The following is a 24,243-nucleotide window of genomic DNA, read 5'->3' as shown; positions in this document are numbered from 1 at the left end:
CACCCACCTCTCTGGTCTCCATCCAGGTCAATAAGAAGCAGCATCAGAATTCAAGGACAGATTTCAGCAAGACGTGGGGGGCAAAGCAGGGCCAGTGACATATGTGGCCTGGGGCCAGTTCCAAGGGTCAGACAGAGCATTCTGGAGGGCTGAATTTGGCCACCCAGGCCTCAAGCCCCTGACTTCTGTTCTAGAAGATTCAGGGAAGGATAAACAAGACAGTCAAAAGGACTGCGGCATTTTGCTTGCAAATAAAGGTGTGTGAGGTTGTGGTGTTATTTTATTTAGAGAAGCTGATATCTGAGGCTGAAATTCTGCTCCATCTGCACTCTACATTTAAAGCTTAACATTTTAAAACTTAAAAATGGAAAGCGTAATGCTGGTGGTCAATAAAAGAGGTTTAAAGACTCAAGGCAAATCTATTAAAAAATGTAGTATAAACACCGACAACTGGGAAACACTGGCCTGCAAGTGCTCCAGTTGGAGAACAGCCTTTACCAAAGGCATCATGGGCTTTGAAGACGCTCAAATTCAGAACGAAAGTGAGAAACGTGCTAAGAGGAAGGCACGCTTGGCAAACCCTCACCGTGATCAACTCCTGCCCGGAAACCAATTTCCCCACTGTGGAAGGACGTGTGGATCCAGAATTGGCCTCCATAGTCACTTACAGACTCACTGTTAAAACCATGTTCATGGAAGACAATCCCTTGGTTGGGCTGGGGAATGCGACCGCACTCTTACGAACTCTGGTAGGGTTGCCACATTTCGATAAGTGAATATCCGAACACAAAAGTTGCTGAGCTATGGGTTTTTGAGCTATCTTTAATGAAATTCACCACATTACTGACATGGGCTGCCATACGTCCGGATTTCCACAATTTCTGCCCAGACGCCATTTGCGAGGGCTGAATTCTGGACGTATGGCAACCCTACACTCTGGGTATATGGTTTGGGTTTAGAAGATGCGACTGCGTTCAATGAGTCTTGCTCACAGATTGTTGCACAAGACTGCATAGGAGGGCAGTACCAATTACTCAGAAGACTTTGCCTCGAATTTTCCCAGGTATGTATGAAAGACAGTAAGAGAGGCTAATCGTAGGCTGAATTTTGCTGGGATTTTGCTGGGAACATAGAACATGGGTAGGCAAACAAAGGTCCGGGGGCCGGATCAGGCCCAGTCATCTTCTAAACCCAGCCCACAGACGGTCCGGGAATCACTGTGTTTTTACATGAGTAGAATGTGTGATTTTATTTCAAATGCATCTCTGGGTTATCTGTGGGGCATAGGAATTTGCTCATTTTCTCTCTCCCCAAAATATAGTCTGGCCCCCCACAAGGTCTTAGGGACAGTGGACCAGCCCCCTGCTGAAAAAGTTTGCTGACCCCTGACATAGATCCTACAAAATGGGGTTTTTGGGGGGCATGGGGAGGGAAGAAAAAAAGAGGCCATTTCTGATTGCCAAGCATATTGAAATCTCAAAGGTTTAATTGAATAATTTTTGTACCAAATCACACAGTTTTGAAGTCCTGATTACACGCCCCAGGAATTTATTTGCCTGAGAAAAAAAGCTGCATTATGGATTACAAGATCAAAGATTAATTTCACTGCTGCAGACTTCAATTGTACAGCTCAGACGACACTTGAACAGTTCATGGAGTCTTGTAACACCATAACGTTTCCCCCCAACGTTACATTATTGGAGAGGTGGCAGAGGAGGGGGGAGAAGTACGCGGAGAATGGACGAGCTGGACAGATAAAATGTGCTTTCTCCTTTTGGCAAAAAAAAAAAAGTTAACCTTTGCTTCCAATACACATATAAATAGTTCCTTTAAAAAAGTTCTATGTTAATTTTAGGGGATGATATGATTGGTGAATACCTCACATTCTGCCTTTTAGGCGTTCCATGACCTGAACCTGACAAGATTGTCTTTTGAGTATAATCTAACAAAAGTTGTGAATACTATTTGTAATCCCACAGAGAATGGGTGGAAAAATTCATTGCAAGTTTTGCCTTGCTCACCTTTCCCATTTATCCCTATGGCATATTGGGCTTCAACATTGACCCTCAAAACTGCCCCAAACTGATATTCCTCTTTTTTCTCTTCCATTTTGTGACTTCCACTCCTCCCAATATCTGATGAGTTGTCACCTACTCACATTTTACTCACACTTTACTCACGCTTTACTCAGACCCATTCCACCTACCATCTTTCCACCTTCATATGGTGGCTTGGATCTTTTGCCTGCTGTGTGGCTATTCTCTGGCTCTTAGTACCACCAAATCTACCACCTTTTCTTTTCAAGAGCTTGTACCAAAGCGGAGCTTGGAACAACAGAAACAAGACCTGCTACTATCACTTGCAAAGTGTCTCCTTAGGCAGCCCCTTAGTGTTCCCTAGTGGTAATGCATACCTCAGAGCACGTACATAGCGTGCTTCCAGACTGTCCCTCTTTTCGGGTGGGATTCAATCGTATGTTGGCAAATTCCAGTTGCGTAATCAAACTTGGTCTGGAGATCTTGCACTTCATCAGATTTTTTGTGATAAGTAAAGTGATGGGAAAATGCAGTAGAAAGTGGGGGGGGGGGTACCATTTGCCTTGACACAATGTTGTCTAACCCCTCCAAGAAAATCAGAATGCACAATAAATAGCTCATCTGGAAGCAGCTATGATTTATGCATGTTCCTGGTTCTGCAGCCTTACCGCAATTCAGTAAATCGTGTGAATTTCACCCCCTCCCTGCCCAATATGCCCTTGAATTTTTATTTTGCTGTGTACTGGTTAAAAAAGCCCACTTCTCTAGGAATAATATTATATGCTACCCATTCTCTTTACTAGCCTCTCAAATTGAAGGATATTTTGCAAGAATGGTCACAACCACATTCTTACGCCACTTTAAATCCCGCAAAGAATCATGGGAGCTGTAGTCTGCTATGGGCGCTGACCTCATAGACCTACAGTTCTCAGCACCCTTAACAAACAACAGTTCCCAGGATTCTCCTTGACTGTGAAAGTTGTATAAGAAAGCTTTAAGTTTATGGTGTAGATGTGACCTAAGTTTTATCTGAGTGGAAATGCCACTGTAAACGGCCTCTAAGACTCCCCCCGCCCCTGACGCTGCTCTTCTTAGTGACAGGCATATCCAGGTTTGGACATTACGAAATACAAGAAGGGCACTTCTCACTTTCAGTTAATAAAAGAAATAATAAAATATAACATATTGGTATTACAATACACCACTAGGTTTTAATATATGTTTTTGTCCTCTTGTCTAGTATTCTTTTTTTCTTTTCTTTTTTTAAATATACAGTAAAAAAATCTAAAATAGTTGGAAGTAAAAAATGAAAAAATAGCTGACTATGGGTTGTATTTTTGTTTTTTTTAGTTCTTCTTTACAGTGATATGGTAGCAACTACAAGGGAAAAAAAATACAGAGAATAAACTTGTACGGAAAGTGTTTTCTGGTCCCATCTCTGCCCACAGGGCTCAGGTTGGAGTCGGAGATGAATGAAGTCGACGTGTGTGGTAGACTAATGCGATTTGTGGGGTTTGCTTTTTTGGCTATAGCTTTGGTAGAGAATGATCTGTGGGTCCAAGATATTGCAAATAAATGTCTAAAACATTGGAAGGGAAAGCTTAACCCTGAGCATGAAGCCAACATGAAGACAATTGCTCTGATCCAGAACTTTGAGGGTCCCCCCTCTCCCTGCAATCCAGAAGAAAGTAAGTTCTGTTCACATCCCAAGAAAATCAACCATGGCTAAAATGTGCTAAAGATTTTAGCGGTGGTGAAGTTTGATCTCTGGGTCAGGGCCTGGATGTATAGAGGATGCACACCCTGACTTCCTGCTAATGTGTGGCTGCCCTTTGACCTTGGTTTAGGAGGCAGCTAGAGATACCACATTTCTGAATCCATCTTAGTTCATCCAGACAAATCAACCCTCTCTCACCGTCCTCCAAATTTCCTTCTACTCCCCAAGCCTCTGCAGCCCTCTGCAGCCTGAAGTGGAACTTAAGCAGTTCACATGAACACACACGCAGCAATGTAATACATCCCTCCAGAATGGGTTTGCAACGAAATGGTGATGCGTTTCATCGACAAGGCTTGGCAAATGGGTCACACTGAGCCCTATTTTGGCTGTAGAAAAAGAAAGGAGAAAGGAAGAAAAGGGAAAAGAAAAAAGAAAGAAGTACCGATTTTGCAGCGTAAACCAAGATTATGTAGACGGCCAACGCAAATGGCGATTCCTTCTCCCATCACCTGCATAATAACAGCATCACGTTTGCATATAGAACAGCCTTTTTTCATTATTGCTCTACTTCATAAAAAATATAAGGAACTTAGAACAGACGTACACGTTACAAACTTAAGGTTCTTTGGTGAAGAATGAAAAAAAACAACAACAGTATTTCAGCTGTCAATCCATCCCGGAAGCGAGCCGGCTGCTTCTATCTGTTGATCCTTTGGATCCTTTCACAGAGGAGGGACAGATACTGGGTCAACTTGACCATGGCAACGATAGCAAGCCCTCCTATCATCATACAAGTTGGCCAAAAGAGGGAGTGGAACAGCACGTTGGAGCTGTAGAGTTTGGTTAGCAATACATTCTTTTGAATGCCTTCGGGGTCATAGTAACAGGAGAAGTGCTGGTACTTTCTGAAGTTCTCCATGACGACATTCACCAGGGACAGAGACTCTTCAAAGTTCTTGCCACACTTGGGTATATATGAGCACTGTCGGAGGGGGAGAAAGACAAATGCGATAAGAGACAGTATGCATCCCTGGCCAAACCAAATGCTTGTGAATATGTATATACACCCATACATTTAAAATACAAATATGGTTTTCCTCAAAGAATGGATCTGTATTTACTTAGCTTTGACCAATCAGTCAAGAATCATGCATGGAGGCACATGTTGCTCCCCCCTAGGGAAGATTTACAAGATCCCTTTTCGGATATTACAGAAGTATGAAAACAGGAAGCAACACTCACATTTCCTGCTTCGGCATCGCTTGTGACTTACAAAGTAAATATTCCAACAAACTGGCTTGATTATTTGAAAAGAAAACAAATCCAATCTTTTTTTTCAGCTCCCCAAGCCCTTAGTAATCAAAAGTAGAGAAAAGCAAAGCGTAGCAGCTGAAACAGCTGGAGTCTAGACCAGAATCTGGGTACTGGGCTGCAAAACTCAGAGAAATATATATATAGGGATAGAAGAAAAGGACACCCAGAATTCTTCTTACTGTTCTGTCTCTGCTGGAAATCTAAGTGCTTTCTCTTGCCTCTGGGATTGGTGTGATCAATGAACTGAAAAGGCTGTGCAGGTTTTGTGTTGACCTTCTGAGGCTTGGTAGTGCAGACCTTCTGGGACACAAGTCTCACTCTTTCCCCAGCAGTGTCAGTAATACCACCGGCTCCGAGATGGCTTGGAGGTGGGGGGGAAAGTGACAACGGGTACCCCAAGGGACCCATGCTAAGTCCCAGACTCTAGATTCCTGCTTTCATTACTTTGGCGCACACAGCTGTATTCTCAGCCTGTGGAACAGATGGCACCTCGTCAAGCCAAACAGCTGGAAGTAACCATCAGCTATTGTTGCCTGCCACTGGCAAGAGCACCTCACCGTTTATGTTTACCTTGTTATAGTAGGAAGAAAAGAGGTAAAACTCGGGTTAAATTACACAGTGTTTGGGCTCACGTCTTGAGGAGCAGAGCCCCCAAGCCTGGATGTCCTGAGATAAGAGTGCCGGGTGCACTGGGTTACCATAGCAACACCCGCGAGGTTGAGCGTATGACTTGCTGAGTCATTCGTGCCCTCATTGGTTCAGGAAATAGGCCTACGTGTAAAGATGGGGATCCCGGTCTCTGGGGCATTGCTTTCATTATATGATGTCTTGTCCACGTTCTGCTGTCCTGTTGCATGCCCTCCTGCCCTGTTTGCTGTCAGGGTTTGATTCTGAATCTGTGAGAGGCTGTGATTTTTACACAGTAGCGTGAGTTATCATTGCGATAGTGTTAGTGAATCTCTCCGCACATATGTATTTCTACTTCAAAAACCAGAAGAACTGTATTTAATGGATAACAGTGGTTGCCTTTGTCTTTTGTCTGGAAACAATAAATGCTTTGTTACTTTGAACTGTTTCCTCCCTTAACTGGGGACTCTGGAAGAAGCTTTTCAGCTGGGAGCAGGAAATCTCTGGAAGACTCTGCCGGGGATCCACATAGTCTTCTGATACATCACCCTGGTTGAGGTGTGGTGAACTACCAACAGACTTCCACAAGTCACCAACAAATCTCAACATTGCTAGGCGGGCTAAGTGGGGTGGCCCAATGCGACCATATGCCACTGGTTCTGAAAGAGCTGCAGTGGCTGCCATTGAGCTACCAGACCCAGTTGTATATACTGGCATACAGAGCCCTCAATGGCTTGGTACCGAAGTACCTAAAAGAGTGCCTTCATCAATATGAACCACCTCAAATTCTGTGATCGGCAGGTGAGGCCTTGTCAGCAGGTCTTGACTCATGACAGGGCCTTCTCAGTGGTGGTTCCGATTTGTGGAATGCCGTCCCTCATGAAGCAGTTTATATAAATAATGTAAGTTACATAATTTTGCTGAAGCAGAAAGCAAAACGAATATTGTACCGTAGTTTTTAGTGGAAGATGAATCGCAGCGGAATGGAAACAGTGCTGTATATGATGCACGCAGAGCAGAATGGAAAACAATGGCTTTTTACATCCCTAAGTGTTAACACTTGGGGAAATGAGTTACTGCTGGTGTTAAGAGGAGGTGCAACATGGGATACTTCCATGTGGTCCAGGGTCTCTCACATTCCTTGGCATCATGGGAAGAAACAACACTGCAGTCACTCCTATCCACACCAGGAAAACATAAATACTGTGCTTTACTGGTGTTGTGATGGCCTCCCAGAGATTAGTGGAAACAATTTATTTCTCCTTATTCTGCCTAAAAGTAGAATGAAAGTAGGAAGCATCTCCATCATTCTGGTCGGCTTCAGAACAACGTTGCATGATGATCAGAGCAGTAACCTTCTTCTCACATCAGTGGTGGAGAACCTGCATTGCTGGACACTACTCCTACCACCCCAGGTCATTGGCCAGGCTGTTTGGGGCTGATGGGATTGGAATCCAACAATATCTGGAGAGCCTCAGGTTCCCCACTCCTGGTTTCCTGGCAGAGAGAAAAGCGGCAGCCACTAGGTTCTGGTGTTGCCACTACCAGAACCTCAAACTACACAGTGGTGGAAGTGAAAAAGGTCAGTCAGAGACCAGGATCTGGCTTCAGGAAATCATTTGCCGCCCACCATCTCCCTGAGTCCTCAGATTTCATCTGAAAGTTTTTGTAAAAAGATCTTGCAGTTGAGCCTTATGCATGATTCATAGGAAGCTTATGATGGATGAAGTTTGCCCACTGTTTGGCAGTGCGTCTAAATAAACATGATCAGCCTGTCCTTCATTTTCATTAAATAACAACAGGCTTCTGGAAGCAGGTAAGGAGCAAGAAAACAACAATTAAAAGTCATTTGTTCATTGGGGAGCATCACCTCTCAAGTCCATTCTGAGATCTAAAAGTGCAGTGTAAGTAACTTAGTAGGGAGCTAGACTAACCATTTGGTGTGACAGATCTAGGATCCAGTTCTTTGTTTAGAAATTAAAAGGACGTGACCAGAGACCAATGATTATACCATGATCACACTTAGTGAAGGCTGGGGGGAGGGCTGCAGTTCAACGGTAGAGCATTTGCTTTGCATGCAATAGCTTAGTTGGTTAGAACGTGATGCTGACAATGCCAAGGTTGCGGGTTCGATCCCTGTCTCCTCCATATCGGCATATTCCTGCATTGCAGGGGGTTGGATTAGATGATCCTCAGGGTCCCATCCAACTTGATAATTCTATGATTCTATGCAGAAGGTCCTAGATAGGCATCTCCAGATAGGGCTGTAAATACTCTGACTGTAACCTTGAAGAGCCACTGTGAGTCAGTGTGGACAATACTGAGACAGAACTCAGTATAAGGCAGGTTCCTATGCTCCTAAGGTCAGTGAGGGCTGATCCATTTGGGCAAATGGGACACTGCCCCACCAAATTCAAGCTGCCCTCAGCCAGACCCCACCTGCCTGCCTTCTTACTTACAACCAGAACAGGAAGTGGCCCTGTTAGCCAGCTTCCTCCTCCTTAGTTTCTTTTTATATATATACATTTTTATTGATTTTTCAACATATCAGTTAAAACAGTCATACAACATATCTTCTCATCTTATGCAATGTTTTAGACTTCCGTCAACACCTCTGATGATTTCCCGCTCTTTATCACTTATTCTGCATTTCTTAATTTCTATATTGCATTTAATTGTCCTTAACTAATAATTCTTTTCATAGTCTTTCTTGTAATATTTCAGATAATTCACCTTACAAAACTTCTTGCAATCTTACTAGCGTAATCTGTTCATCACAATTCCTTTTCAAATAGTTAATATATTTACTCCAGTCTTCTAAGAATCTCTGATCCCGAAGGTTTTGAATCCTTCCTGTTAATTTATCTAATTCTGCATAGCCCATTCCTCCTCCTTAGTTTCAGTGTTGCATGGCATGGAGAAATCGGATAGAGAATTATTATTATTATTCCTCTCACATAACACTGGAACACATGGAGGCCTAATGAAGCCGAATGTTGGAAGATTCAGGGCAGATGAAAGAAAGGATTCACACAATTATGGAACTCACACAATGATGCTCACCAACTTCCAAGACTTTAAAAGAGGATTGGAGGACAAAATCATGAAGGGAAAGGCTATCAATGGTGATTAGCCAGTATGCTTACGCTCTGCCTTCATGGTCAGAAGCAGTAATGCTTCTGAATGCCACAGGAGGGAAGACAACTCATGTTCTTGGGTCTTGCTTGATGAATTCCCACAGGCACCTGGTTGGTCACTGTGAGAACAAGGTGCTGGACTAGGTGGGTCATTGGCCTGAGACAGCAGGCTCTTCCTATGCCTTTGCAGAACTCAACAGGGAGGAAGATGGGGACAAAACTGGAAATTAGTTGGCTCCACCTGCCATGGGCTCTAGCTCTAACTACCTGCTGCCTTACTAGTTCAAGAAAAAAGCACACCAAGAACTGTATGGATATCATGGAGTGGGGAGTGGGGTCCGGAGGGAGCACACTTCCCCACCAGCAGGCAGCCTGCACACGTGACCCTGGGGTGCAGGACACAAACCCCCCCAGACAAGCCATAGCTGTCTGTACATCGTTTCCTCTGTCTGATCTTTTGCGGTCTCAGGTGGTGTCCTGTCTGTAACCTTTGTCCCTGAGACCTTTTGTCTCCTTTGTCATACACTGTGCAAGGGGGAAATGACGCGGTGGAAACAGGTGCCAAAATAACTTTGTACCACCCCACGATCTCGGGACAGAAGATGTGTAAAGGTCACAGCCCAAAATGTATCTGCCTAGTTTGCATATTTGTCTCAATAAAAGGAGGCTCCACAGGACTGACCGGCAGCTCGCTTCAGCTCACCTGTGCGCAGCTCACCTGATGATCAACCCCCAGTCTTGTGCCTTCCTTCAAAGAACTGTGGCCAATATAAGTTTCAATAGTGGGAGTGGTCCCTACTCGCAAATCAATAGTCAATTGTAACAAAAACTAACCCATTCAAAAGTATGTATTCTGACAAGGATTACAAACTCGAATAGAGATTACAAACTCACACAGAGATTACAAACTCAAACTCATAAGGATATGTATAACACAATAATTCATTACAGTATTAGAGATAAGAGTTTATGAGTAGAGATAAGTTCATGTTAGTCCATAGTCAGATTTGATGTGAAGATCTTAGTTTCAATCACTGAGCAGAAGTTAGAAGTCATTTATGGATCAGAAACCAGAACAGGGCCTTGTTTTGATGTACTCACCTTCATCAGCTAATTTTTAAGGGGTCGTGTAAGTTTGAAGAATTCGTATAAAGATATCCTGTTATTTTCTACATTTCTCAGAGATAACCACTAAGTGTGGGTAGATCAACGTGTATCTTGAGCTTTTCTGTGCCTTACTAGTTCAGCCACTTAAGATACATGCACGATGGGTGGAGGAGAGTGGTTCAAGGGCACACCAGGCCTGGAGTTTGAGTAACCATGCCCAGAAAAATTGGAAGTCAACAACAGCATGGTTGTGTCCTGGTTGCTGCTAGGAACTTCTTTGGGTACGGAGCTTGTCTCGCCTCTGAGATGAACACGGAACATCTCTGCCTAGAGCGGATTTGCTGAAGGACTCGGCAAGAGTATTTTAAATTCCATTCTAGGTCAAGAAGTCAAGCATTACCATCAAGGGATGTTGCATTAACAAAACTGATTTGGAATTCAGTTTGCACAATGGTATGTCAGAGGGCGGGATGGGGAACGATAAAGAAGAGGAAGCCCTAGAGAGGCAATCATAACCTGTAAAAACAGCCTTGAGTCAAGCAAGCATTAACTGTACCTGCATTAGATTAAGAGGAAGCAGCAGCTGGGGGGATTTAAGTGTGAATAAAAACAGGCAGAAACTCTTTGAGATTTCAAGAGCTAATGTAGCATAGCAGCTAAGGGCCAAACCAGACATTGCAGGCAGCCATTGGTAACTTTTATCTGACACATTAAAAAGCCCTTAAAGGAGCCTGGTACTGGGAGGTGATAAGCTTGGCAGATGGAATGGCATAATTGCTATTTAACCATTTCCTGTCTAGCTGTTTTTCTGCTAACAATTGCTCCCGTGGTGTTTGCGTGAGTGTGAAATACAGATGTTTTTAAAACAGCAGCAGCAACAACAACAACTAAACATGAGAACTACCATTGTTGTTTATCCAGCCCTGTAATCCTTGCATAACTGAACATCTTATTCTGCACCAAGCACCACCAAAGCTAATTAAACTGCCATAACATCCTTTTGCACTCTTGTCTTTAAATAGTTGCAAACTCCAGAGTTTGGGGTTTTTACATCATGCCCAACATCCCCCTCTGCACTCCCTGGCTGCCTCTTTAGCTGTTTTTCTTAACATCTAGCCCAGAGATGGGTAAGTTTGATCCTCCTAACAGAGGGTCCATGTTGTGCTTGGCCCTGAAACTCTTCCCTAACCGGCTTGTGGGTGGGGCTTGCCCTGCTCCAAGCTGGTGGTGCCACAGTTATGCCAATGGCCTTTAGCCAACCAGCAGCGTGGCAAGGTTGGGGGTATTTATTTGGCAGTGCGACGTAGGGACCTCCTTTTGCTTTGCGCTGCCAAACACCCGCCCGCCCACCTGTTAATTAGGTCGTGTTTGGCCTTGCTTTGGACTTCGGTTGGTCTCCTGTTTTGGAATGGCGGCCGGGTAGGAATTTTTTCCAACGTGGCAGATTGGCTGTGGCCACTTGGTTTTTGCCTACCTCTTAGCAATCATCACAACTTTGCAAGGTTTGGCGGTTAGGCATTGGTTTAGGGGAATGTGGGGAGCTGCGGTGCGGCTGTCACCTGACCCTCCATTGAATAGGGTATTCCATTAAAGGAATCCGGGGGTCTGGATCTCGTCCGAAGCCCAGAGAGGGGCTAGAGCCATGCCAAGATCCCCGGGAATCTCAGGGGTGAACACCAGTCAATATACACTGACGGAGATCCCCCGGCTGGTTGTTTACCCTCCCAGGCTTCCTGCAGGGTGGGGCAGGAGCCAGATATAGTTTGATACCAATGTCTAAGCCAGTACCAGTCACATTTGTGTATTTTAATAAAGTTGTGGCCAAAAATTGCCCATTAACATTTAAACTACATTTTGTCTCCACTGTGTCTTTATTTCCATGGGGGATGGGTTTTGGGGCTTGAAGCACAATGCAAAAGCTTGCTCACTATTTTGTGCCGTTTTAGTTGGTACAAAAAGAAAGGTCTTATTTTGGATTCTGCCATTCGCCATTGGAGCAATGCTGTGGATGAATATTGGCTATACTGAGACCTCTGGTTTGGTTGCATCCAGTGTGGGATGGAGAGATAGAGTGTCAGGAAAGCAGAGGCTTAAAAATAAAAAAGGTCCCCTCTCTGAACCACCTTTTTTCTTCTTCTTTTTTTGCAGGCCAAGATCTACGTCCTGTCTCTACAATGGAATAACGATGGGCATTTTGAAGAATGAAAAACCGCAAGCGTTTTCTCTGCCTCCCTCGGTGCAGTGTGCAAAGTCCCAGAAAATGCCACTGCTGCTTCAGCAGCGGGTGGGTGGGAATAGCTGGTAGACAGGCATTGTTCTGTATGTTCTCCTTGACAGCACACAGTCCCCAAGGTGGGTTTACCCCTTTCAATTCCCTACACAAGGAATAATCACATTTTATCCAGTGCTAAAATACCGCTCTTTTGAGCAATGGGGAAAGAACTGCTGTTTGAGCCAAAAATGGAAAATTATTACATTTTTATCCCACCCTTCACCTGGGATATCCAAGCATACTTTGTTCTTTTCAGTGCTTTCAGTGCTCCCCCCCCCCCCCAGAAAAATAGGTGCTGGAACTTACCATGAAGCTCTTACAATAAGTCGCCAGGCGACTTGAGGCAGCTCTGAAAAGATGCTGGTTTGACAACAGCTGCATTCACCACCCGCAGAGGTGCTAAAAACTATGGCAAGATGCCTCCCTGGCTGGTTTGGGGGCTGCCCCTTGTTCTGGTGCAGGTCAAATAAATGCACCCCTCTCCCTCATTCTGTTAGATTCAGGCAGGTGGCTAGGGCAGCTTGGAGGGCCCTCGTGCAAATTTGCACAAGTGCAATGGTAGAGGCCTGGTTGGAAAGCCAAAAGCCCATCGCTGTTTCTCTGGGAAAAACTTTGGAACAACGGCCTAAAATTCAAAGCATGTTATTCTTTGAAGGAGAACTACCTGAAAGTGATTTATAGATGTTATTTAATTCCAAACAGACTTGCTAAAATGTATAAGTCCAAATCAGATAAGTGCTGGAGATGTAATGAGGTTGAGGGTACGTTTTATCATATGTGGTGGACTTGTAAAAGGGTATTGGGAAATGATATATAATGAATTGAAAAAAATGTTTAAAAGTACCTTTCAAAAAACAAAATAAAACCAGAGTCCTTTTTGTTGGGGATAATTCAGAGGGAAATTCCCAGGTGTCAAAAAAGACTATTTATGTATGCTACTACGGCAGCCTGTGTTTTGTTAGCCCAAAAATGGAAAACGAATGAGGTCCCAACTGAAGAAGAATGACAATAACATGTGCAGCTTGCAGATTTAACATGTAGAATAAGAGAGCAAGAAGAATGTACATTTAAAGAAGACTGGAAAATGTTTACTGAATATATGAGTGAAAATTGTGTTCATTTAAAAATGCTGGTAGCATTAAGATAAATTCAACAGTGTAAATAGGTTTTGATGGATGTAACAATGGATTCCTGAGTGATTTAGTTCATGTAAAATATGCAGGGATGTATGGTATGCAAAATGAACCATGGAAAGAGAAGAAGGGAAGTCACTGATATTTTAATCAATGGTAGTTTAAACGAATATTTTGAAATGTAAATTAGAAAATTTAATAATATCAACATCTATATATCCCATCACTATATATATATATAGCCTGTAGCTTGACCAATCACAGCTAGGATCTAGGTGGAGTTATAGATCTAAAAAAAGTGTAGACTTGCACACGCTGGCTGGCTTCCATTTTGACTTGAAATGTTCGTTTTGGGTTTTTCAGAAGAATGTAAAGGAAAGAAATGGGGGGGGGGGGCACCACCAGTCCTCAATGGCGCCCACCTGAGAGGTGCCAGAACTGCACTCCGGTGCGCTCTGGCTGAAGGAAAGCACTGGTTCTTCCTCCTCCCTTGTTTTATTCTCACAACAATCCTGTAAGGCAGGCGGAGTGGCAGTGACTGGCCTAATGCACTCAGGAAGCTTCACGCACTGGCTGTAGATGCTGAAGCTGCTGCAATGACTGAAGAGCAGCTGCACTCTCATTGAAAAACGGGCCGAAACAATTGCCTAGAAAGGCCTGAAGCATCGCAGCGCCTCCGTGTGTGCTTGCTGTGGGGCAGGCCTCCTGCTGTGCCAGTGGAACATCACAAAACAAGCTGTTAACCCAACGTTTGTTATGCTGGCGTTTGCAATTATACATCTGCCAGCAATTACGGGGATCTGGGCTCTGGTATCTGATTTCACCCTATCTCGGGCAATTAAATCTCTATGTAACAAGGACCGCTGCATCTATGAGTGCCTGGGTATAGATAATGAATAGATACATTTGCCTGAACATCATCCACGCAGAGTCGAAGGACCTGCCGTGCCCCTTTACACAAAGACAGACAAACAGCCATCTGGAGAGAGAGAGAGATGCACATTACAGAACGGCGCTGTGATGTGCAGGTAATGTGGCATTGGTACAGATGTACTTGCCGTCCGGCAGGCAGCGTTCTACACACAAATATATACTCTCTGCATTGTAAAGCTTGTTCTCTGTTTAGTATGGAAGGAAATAGGGCTGTAGCTTGGCGTCAGAGCACATGTTCTGTATGCCAGAGGTCCCAGGCTTTATCTTGGCATCCCTTGGCAGTGCTGGGCAGTGGCGTAGCGTGGGGGGTGCAGGGGGGGCCGGCTGCACCGGGCGCAACATCTGGGGGTTAGGGTTAGGGGGCGCAAATCCACGGGTTAGGGGGTACAAATTACTTGCCTTGCCCCGGGTGCTGACAACCCACGCTACGCCACTGGTGCTGGGAAAAACTGCAGCCCGGAACCCGTAGAGCTGTTGTCAGTCAATATAAACCAGGGGTGGGGGTCCTGTGGCCCTCCAGATGTTGAAGGGCTCCAGTTCCTATCCTTGCAGTCCAGCAACCTTTGGAAGACCACAGATTCTCCAGCTCCCCTGCTTAGCAAATATCGAGTCCATTTGCACTGAAAATGGATGAGCAATTGGATTTGTTCTTACCTCAGAATTAATTTTCATTGTCTCTTCTGTGTGGTAAAGCAAGCACTTTTGCCCCGAAGACGATACGTTGACGTACACTTGCAAGCACGGGTACTGAGAGGTTTTCAAGCAGTCCGGACCGCAGCTGAACGAGCAGTTGAAGGTTTCTGTGATGGAGATGTTGAGGAGCGTGCACTGCGTTTCTGCTGTCCAAACACTGGCCAGGAAAGAGGGAATAAGAGAATTTGGACAGAGAAAAGGCTTTTTAAAAGGTTGGAATACCGCAAAATTCCATGGCCAGACTGCTCAGCAGAACAAGATGGTTTGAGCCTATAACACCATGGGCAGCCAATTAGTTTCTGGGCTGAATTAAAAGTACTGGTGTTGACCTATTATATATGGCTATACATGCTGACTTTTGCCATTAAATAATCCATAGCCTGTTAAAGGGGTGGGGACTGTTATTATGTTTATTTTTATTTTTATGCTGTCTATTACTATTGCAACTATTACAGTGTACCTCGGTTTTCGAATGTAATCCATTCAGGACCAGTCCAGGACATTTAGTAGGGTTGCCATATTCCCCAAAGTGAAAATCAGGACAAAACTGTTTAGTTTTAGTTTTTGTTTGGTGGGGGGGGGGAGTCAAAGTTGTTGGTGACATTTTGTTGCCTATTTCCCGGACGTGGTCTGGGAAAACCTGAGGCGAACCACAACATGGCAATTAGATAGGTAAATAAGGCTGAGAAAAGAGCCACCAAAATGAAGTTTTTCTCCCTCCCTAGATGGCTTGAAAAGAGGATTGGAAAAACTATTGGAGGAGAAGGAGGCTACCAATGGCTTCCAGTTGGAGGCAGCTATGCTTCTGAATGCCAGTTGCTGGAAACCACAAAGGAAAAGGGCTCTTGTGCTCAAGTCCTGATGGCGGGTTTCCCACAGGCATCTCGTTGACCACTGTGAGAACAGGATGCTAGACTAGATGGGCCATTATGGGCTTAATCCAGTGGGCTCTTCTTATGTTATTTAATACAATTTTACCAGATTTCTCTCTCTTGGTTTTGTCTGCTTCATTCAAGTGTGTCTGCTTATGACAGGTTTCTGCTAAACATTCACAGGTGTTTAGGATGTCTGTCTGTCTGTCTCTCTCTCTCTCATCTGTCTATCATCTATCTATCTGTTTATCTATATCTATCTATCATCTATCTATCTATCTATCTATCTATCTATCTATCTATCTATCTATCTATCATCTATCATCTATCAATTATCTATCTATATCTATCTATCTATCTATCTATCTATCTATCTATCTATCTATCTATCTATCATCTATCTATCTATCATCTATCTATCTATCTATCTATCTATCTATCTATCTATCTATCTATCTATCTATCATCATCTATCTATCATCTATCATCTATCTCTATCCATCATCTATCTATCATCTATCATCATCTACCTATCCAATCTATCATCTATCTATCATCTATCATCTATCTATCATCTAGATCTATATCTATCTAATCATCTATATCTATCTATCATCTATCTATCTATCTATCTATCTATCTATCATCTATCTATCTATCTATCTATCTATCTATCTATCTATCTATCTATATCTATCATCATCTACCTATCCAATCTATCATCTATCTATCATCTATCATCTATCTATCATCTAGATCTAGATCTATCTAATCATCTATATCTATCTATCATCTATCTATCTATCTATCTATCTATCTATCTATCTATCTATCTATCATCTATCTATCTATCTATCTATCATCTATCTATCTATCATCTATCTATCTATCTATCTATCTATCTAATCTATCTATCTATCTATCTATCTATCTATCTATCTATCTATCTATCTATCTATCTATCTATCTCTATCTATCATCTATCTATCTATCTATCTATCTATCTATCTATCTATCTATCTATCTATCTATCTTATCTATCTATCTTATCTATCTATCTATCTATCTATCTATCATCTATCTATCATCTATATCTATCTATCATCTATCATCTATCTCTTCAACTGGTTTGACTTTTAAAAATGATCAAACCCTCCAAGTGTCCCTATTTTCCTGGGACAGTCCCGGATTTACAGAAGCTGTCCCGGTTTCTGATTTGATCCCAGAACGTCCCACTTTTCCTTAGGACGTCCCTATTTTCATGCGCTAAATGTTGGAGGGTATGGCAGGACATCCCTATTTAATCAGTGCTATTTTTATAGAAAATGAGTTGCCAGAACTCACCATAACCGCCTCCCTTGTTCTCTTATAATGGTAATGACGCCCACCTGAGAGGTGCTGGAACTGAGTTCTGATTAGTTCCGGCTGGAAAAAAACCCTGGTTGGAAGGTATGAACTATTCCTCCTAATGCTTAGGGCCGTCTTACCCATAGGCGCTAGGGGTGCAGCACACCCGGGCGCCGAGATCTCAGGGGCACCAGGCCGAGAGTCCAGAGCCCGAGAGTTGAGTCTGGCGAAGAGCCCGCTTGTTGGCTGGAGAGCCACAGTGGGCCCCAGAAGGCAACTGGGCCTGATCGGCCTGTGGCCCTTAGTTTGCCAACCCATGGCCTAGAAATTAGGTCCCTGGTCCACACCAGTTGATCACTTGCTTCCTTGCTTCCACTGTCAATGCAAACAGATTCAATTCATAAAGTGTTCTGCGCCGCGAGTTTGGGGGCAACCGAGCCAGTGAGATGCTGAGGTGGCAGACGAGTATTTGCACCCTGGCGCTGCATATGCCGAAGACAGCCCTGCTAATGCTGATGCAGGTCTCCCTGTGCTCAGGTTTACGTAGCCCAAAACTGCAGGCCATGTTACAAATGACAGCTTCCTGCTCCCTTCTCCCCATAATTTGAGTACCGTTTCGTAAATCATTTCAGCAATGATCTGTAGAAACTGTTGTGCCTCATAAACCTTGAGAGAGAAACCTGGCTGGGAAGCCAGTGGTATTTAAATTCCAAAACCACCCTCTTTTCAAGGGATCCTTAATTAGACATCCCTGCCAATTACAGCTAAGGTCAAATTACTCCTCTGCAATCACTGGTGATGTTGTTAACCCACATGGCACTCCAGACTCCTTCCATGAATATCAAAGCATAATACGGTCTGGAAAGTAGTGGAGTCTGACAAGATCTCAGTGAGGTAGAATGTTTTGTGTGTGTCTCTAGGGGTTGTTTTAGGTTTTAAAAAAGGGGTCAAATAAATTCAATGGGATGGCAACATGTTCTAGGATATGCCTCCATCTGAAGGGCTGGGACAGTCTTCCAACTGAAGCCAGCCTCTATCTGGTCCAAGTCTGTTTTGAAGATAAAGAACGCCAATAATTTAAGAACCAAAGAAAAGCCTCTCCGGGTCAGGTCACTGGTCCATCTTGTCCAGCACCCCCATAACACAAGATGCCTATGGGGAGCATGCAAGCAGAAGGGCTACAGGAAAGATGAAGCAGAAAAACCCCCACAAGTGATCTCATTCCTAGCAAAATTATTGCTAGGATATGTGGTGAGTGTCTCACTTTGAACAAAAGTATTACATAGATCAGCAGGATTTCCACTTGTGAGGAGGAAGGCATTAGTCTTACACCAGAAGGAAGAAATAACCCCTCAAAGTGCTGTAAAATAGCTTGATCCTTTTTACAAATTAAACTTCCATTTTCCTTCCATTTGAAAGCTTATAGTTTTCTCTAGGCCACTGATTATTACTGCCGCTCCCTGCTGAATTAGGCCAGGGCTGTGTTTTGTGGTGATAGACGCTCAACGTTTTATGGACTTCAGTGGGACATAGATTAGCCGATAAGGATATTAGTCGAAACCTCATACTGTGAGGGAAAGGCTGCCAAATCTTTTCATTTCTCTGCTCTGCTTAATCCAAGGCTAAACAATGACAAAGGAAGGAGATAAAATATATGAGGCTAAATCCCTCTGCTAGGAACTGAGTACTGTTCTGGTAGCAAGCTCTGCCCATGTCTCCATTGCTGTGAGGGGTGTCCTGTGCCACTTTTAAAATGAAAACACAACCTTATGTTGTAAATGAATAGATGGGTCCTAAGTGAGCCAGGCCTGCTCTAGAGTAGAGTAGGAACTGAAGTGATGCTTCGTTTTGCATAGGGGGAACACAGTGTAACCGGATACGAAAAGTGCACCCCAGAATGGCAGCCATTTTTCTTCTAGGTTTAGTTGTACACTATCAATAAATAAAGTGTCCTGCTTGTTTAGTGGTTCAAGTATTTGGTGGCAACCTTCCCAACTCTGTATCACAGCAAATGGTTAAAGCTCATAGGCATCATCTAACACCATCTGCCCATGGGAAGGAAGAAGAAAGTGAGAGAGGCCTTCTCCAGCTGCACTCGTCCCCCTTCGGGCCAACTTGACATTTTATAACATTTATTTGTTTTAATGTTTTAAAAATGTAAACCACCTTGGGTGCCTTGGCAGAAAAAGCATATATAAATGCAATGCAATGCAATCATAGAATGTTTGAATGAAGGACTATTGTGGAAATAGTCCCAGTACGTCTCTGCACAATTCAAAGTGTTGGTGCTGACCTTTAAAGCCCTAAACGGCCTCGGTCCTGTATACCTGAAGGAGCGTCTCCACCTCCATCGTTCTGCCCGGGCACTGAGGTTCAGCGCTGAGGGCCTTCTGGCAGTTCCCTCGCTGCGAGAAGCCAAGTTACAGGGAACCAAGCAGAGGGCCTTCTCGGTAGTGGCACCCGCCCTGTGGAACACCCTCCCACCAGATGTCAAAGAGAACAACAACTACCAGACTTTTAGAAGACATCTGAAGGCAACCCTGTTTAGGGAAGGTTTTAATGTTTGATGGATCACTGCATTTTAATATTTTGTTGGAAGCCGCCCAGAGTGGCTAGGGAAGCCCAGCCAGATGGGCAGGGTATAATTAATTAATTAATTGATTGATTATAATAATAATTAAATGATTCATACAGTGTTGAAGGAATGGTGTGACTCCTTCAGCACCCACAAAGCTCACACTTCTACAAGTGTCCTTCACATAGTCATTTGCCCGAAATTCACAACATGCCACTGTCCAAGTGTCCCTATTTTCCAGGGATGTCGCTGATTTAGAGAAGCTGTCCCGGTTTCTGATGTGATGCCGGAAGGTCTCGCTTTTCCTTAGGACGTCCCTGTCTTAATTGGAGAAATGTTGGAGGGTATGGTAGGATGTCCCTATTTTTATTAGGGAAATGTTGGGTAGGGCATGGAGTTATCTGACCCCCGAGCCGTCTGAAGGCAATCCTGTACAGTGGAACCTCGGTTTTCGAACTTAATCTGTTCCGGAAGACCATTAGGCTTCCAAAAAGTTCAAACATTGAGGATCAATGGGCTGGCTGCAAAGTCAATGGAGAAAAAAAAGGAAAAACAGTTCGGCTTCCGAAAATCATTCAAAAACTGGAGCAGTTACTTCTGGGTTTTCAGCATTTGGGAGCCAAAACATTCCAAAATGGAGGCGTTTGGCAACCAAGGTTTGACTGTATAGGGAAGTTTTTTTAATGTTTAATGTTTTATCGTATTTTTATATATGTTGGAAGCTGCCCAGAGTGGCTGGGGCAACCCAGTAAGGTTTGTGGGGTATAAATAGTAAAATTATCATTATGGAATGGGACGTCCCTGTTTTCATTAGATAAATGTTGGAGGGTATGCCCCACAGCATCTCAAACCCATATTACCCCTTAGTAACAAACCCAGGTAGTTCCACTAGCTCCTTATCCAATTGTTCACCCCTCGGCCTTGCTCCTGCCCCTCAAAACAATTTTGCTGTGGGTGTGAGAGGGGAAAAGCATTTACCTTTGCATGTATGACCTCAGCAGCGTGATTCCCAGGAGGAAGTACATCATAATCGAACACACCATCATAGTCAGTCCCAGCAGTATGGCCCGGTCCTCCCCTGCTTTGAGAGCGGTGACTGTTTTCCTTTTGTCCAGCAGATCATGATCCCTGATTTTTTGGTAAATATTTCTGAGGTTGAAAACAATACATTCTTATGTGGAGTTCACACTTAATCAATAAACCCTCTAAAAGGAATGACAGTTCTGCTGCCAGGGCCTGTCTCACGGGAGAGCAGGCTTGTAAGGTCTCCACAGCTGATGTTTCCTAAACAGTTTGCTCGGACCTGGTGTGTGTGTGGGGGAAAGAAATCACCGGCACCCGAAATGTGCCACAGACATCTGCCAGTGAAATGTTTTCAGCTGTAGAGTGTGATGGTTTGCAAAGGCCAAAATCACTCACACTAGAACAATCTCATGGGAGTATCTTGCAAAATGTGTTCTGCGACTGAATGGCAATTCTCAAAGCTGAACCCTGTTTTTCGCGTTGCACAAATTTCCTGGCTGCATTGCTGAAATGTGCTTTATGTGGGACTTCCCTTAACAATAGTCTGAAAAATCCAAATTGTCCAGAATGTGGTCGCCGGATGTGGTTGGCTGGTGCCAACAGACTGGCTCATGTTTCACTGGTCCTTCATCAACTTGACCAGTTGCTCAATTCACAGTGCTGGTTTTGAGCTTTCAGTAGTTGGCAATCTAAGTATCTTACTGAAACTCCTCTCTGTGTATCCTCCACCGAAAAGGGACAAAGCCTTTTCGGTGGTGGCTCCCAGATTGTGAAACAGCCTCCCAGGAGAGAATGGCTGCCAGACCTCATGGTTGCCCACTTGCAAGTGAGCTTTGAAAACTGTTTTATTTTAGTGGGATTTTTTTTTTTAAGTCCTGGCTCTTAATGCTTTTTGAAATTGACTGCTACTTTTTACTCATCCCTGTTTTACTGCTGGGATTTGCTTGATTATTTCATTTTATGATATGTTAAATCCTTCCGAGCTGCCTTGAGTATATTGTGAACTAGAAGGAGAGAATATATAAATTATAGGAATAAAATGATAGGAATAAAATACAGTGCTTCAAATGTAAAAGAAATCAACAGAAGAGGGACACAGGAAGTGGCCTTAACCCATTGAACCCCATACTGTCCATTTTCTCCAGGTTTGCAGGCAGAGGGTCTCCCTTGACACTTATGAAAGGAGGATACTTTTAAAGTTGGAGATTCCAGGGATTGAACCTGGAGCCGCGGAGACGCCATTTTTTGCAAGAATCAGGTGGCTCTGAGCCTGATCAGAAACACAAGGATGCTGCCAAAAATGTCAGCTCCATTTCAGCTCCCCCTCCATAATACGTAGTTCAGCTCACCTTGAGTCTTGACAGGGGAAACCCCTGTTGTACAAGTGGGAATCCTTGCACTGACAGGCGGTGTTAGCTGGATATTGACGAGGGCATAGCTAGAGATCCACTGGATCCTAACCCTCCCACTCATCCTGTTGGATATAGCCTTCGGACTGCACCTTTCTCTGCCTAGCAAGCTAAGAATATGATTTAGTGGAATGTATGCTAGACTGTGTAAGGTGAGCTTCATTTCCTATGGAGAAGTGATGTAAGCAAGCGTTGCCCGGCTATGGCTATTTATCAAAATGTATTTAACCGTGATAGCTTGCTATCGAGAATTTGCGTCGTTACCAAATGAGAGCAGGCGGAAAAGGCAACAATTGTCATGCCGTTCTGGAACATTAAGCCCTTCGCGCGACATAACTTGTGTCACTCTGTAGACATAAAACAGGCACAGTGCAGTCAGTCAACAACGTCATCGGAATGTAAACGGGATTCGAAGGGACGGCTGAGAAACAAGACTGCTAATTGAAAAGGGCCGCAAGTGTCTTTCTATGAGGGGGCTATGAGCCATGAAATGCACAGAGGAAAAAGTAATAAAGAGAGAGAGAGAGAGAGAGAGAGAGAGAGAGAGAGAGAGAATGAATAACTGGCAGGTAAGTAGAAGAAAGAATCCCTCAACAAAGTGATGGAAAGCCCAGCTCGTGTGTAAAGAGTTGTGGTGGCTTGCTTGGCCCCGGAAAACCAAGCGCTCTCAACTGGAAACCTATTAATTGGTTGCGAAGCACCTTAAAGGCAAAGCCAGCGAGCTGAGGGTTAGCAACTGGCAGCCCTTCACCCAAACCTGGCCCCTTGACCAAAACATAAAATTTGGCCAGCTAGGGAGACGAATAACAGGCATAGCAGGAACAGTGGTTGTTGACTATGAGATTTGAGGCCTACGATCCTCTACCTCCTCCTCAGAGTAGTAATATCCCTATATAATTAAGTCCTTGAGCCCTTGTCTTGAGGGCAACAGCCAAATGAAGATAATAGTTAGAAGGAGCAGGACCTTTTCAGCGCTGGCTCCCTGCTTGCCAGTTTTGTTCCTTAGGGAGACTTGCCTGGCTTGTTACCTTTTGACATTTAGAAGGTTAGTTCTATGACCTGGTTACGTCCCAAAGTGGGCGGTGATAGTGACTGCGTGTGTCTGCTGTTTGCAAGCTGCCTTTTACTGGATGTAGCTGTTTTATTATCTGTTTGATTTTATTGCTGAGCAATTAAATCCATTTTTATATGTAATTTAGTTGACAACCCCCCTTGAGGACACTGCTGGGCCATCAGATAGGATTCAATATACAGTGGTACCTCGGGTTACAGACGCTTTGGGTTACGTGTTTTCAGGTTATGGACGCGCCAAAACCGGAAGTACTGGAACGGGTTACTTCTGGGTTTCGGCGCTCGCACATGTGCAGAAGCGCCAAATCACAACCTGCGCATGCGCATGCGTGGCACTGCGGGTTGTGAATGCTGCGGGTTGCGAACGTGCCTCCCGCATGGATCACGTACGCAACCCAAGGTTCCACTGTAGCTTTGTATTGTGCTCTTGTGTGACCAACAAGAAAGCCCAACCTGAGGCTGTGTGGATGAAGGCAGTGTGCAGGAAGGACCAAACTTATTTTTCAAAGCTGAAAGACACCAGGAACATGGTGTGGGTCTTGCTCTCGATCTCCCCCCCCACTCAGGTGTCCTCACTACCCTAAATGCAGCGTGTGGTTGGGTGAAGAAGAAAGCAATCCTTACTCCAGCCTCGGATGAATGGCTCCATTGATAGATGAGTGGTGGGAGAAAAGCTAAGGACTTTATTGGCAAGAAATGGAACTCCACTTTTCTGCAACTCACCATAGCTGATAGTTCATTACTTAGGAAACAGGGGCCCACACACTTAGCCTTGGTAGCCAGCAGTTATTTGCTGTTACCCACCCATTATTGGCCACCACCAAACCCTCTGACAGGGGTGCCAGCTATAGGGGGTAGAAAGAGCTTCAGCTCCCTCAATATTTCTATGCAGGGGGCTGAGCCCCCTCCAGTATTGACAGAGCTGCCATCCCCTGCCACCTCTGGCACTGTTCTGAATGGCAGTGGAGAAGCAGATC

General features: G+C 44.1%; 1 protein-coding gene across 7 annotated transcripts in view; it reads right to left on the bottom strand.

Annotated features, from left to right (window-relative positions):
- Positions 1-1,464: 1,464 nt before the first annotated feature.
- Positions 1,465-24,243, bottom strand: part of KCNMB2 (potassium calcium-activated channel subfamily M regulatory beta subunit 2) — a 313,774-nt gene continuing 290,995 nt past the window's right edge. For 6 of the 7 annotated variants that reach the window (XM_083739924.1, XM_083739922.1, XM_083739927.1 and 3 more), the window contains 3 exons: positions 20,742-20,912; positions 14,931-15,126; positions 1,465-4,735 (listed from right to left, as the gene is read on the bottom strand). In XM_083739924.1, the coding sequence (XP_083596050.1) occupies positions 4,451-4,735; positions 14,931-15,126; positions 20,742-20,912 (652 nt within the window). In that variant the 3' untranslated portion in view covers positions 1,465-4,450. The remainder of the gene's footprint in view (positions 4,736-14,930; positions 15,127-20,741; positions 20,913-24,243) is intronic. The other variant, XM_083739925.1, reaches the window with a different exon arrangement.

Source organism: Podarcis gaigeae (genome assembly GCF_964106915.1).
Source record: "Podarcis gaigeae genome assembly, chromosome: 5".
Taxonomy (NCBI): Eukaryota; Metazoa; Chordata; class Lepidosauria; order Squamata; family Lacertidae; genus Podarcis; species Podarcis gaigeae.
The sequence above is the reverse complement of the archived record's forward strand: the minus strand, read 5'-3'. Positions and strand labels throughout refer to the sequence as shown.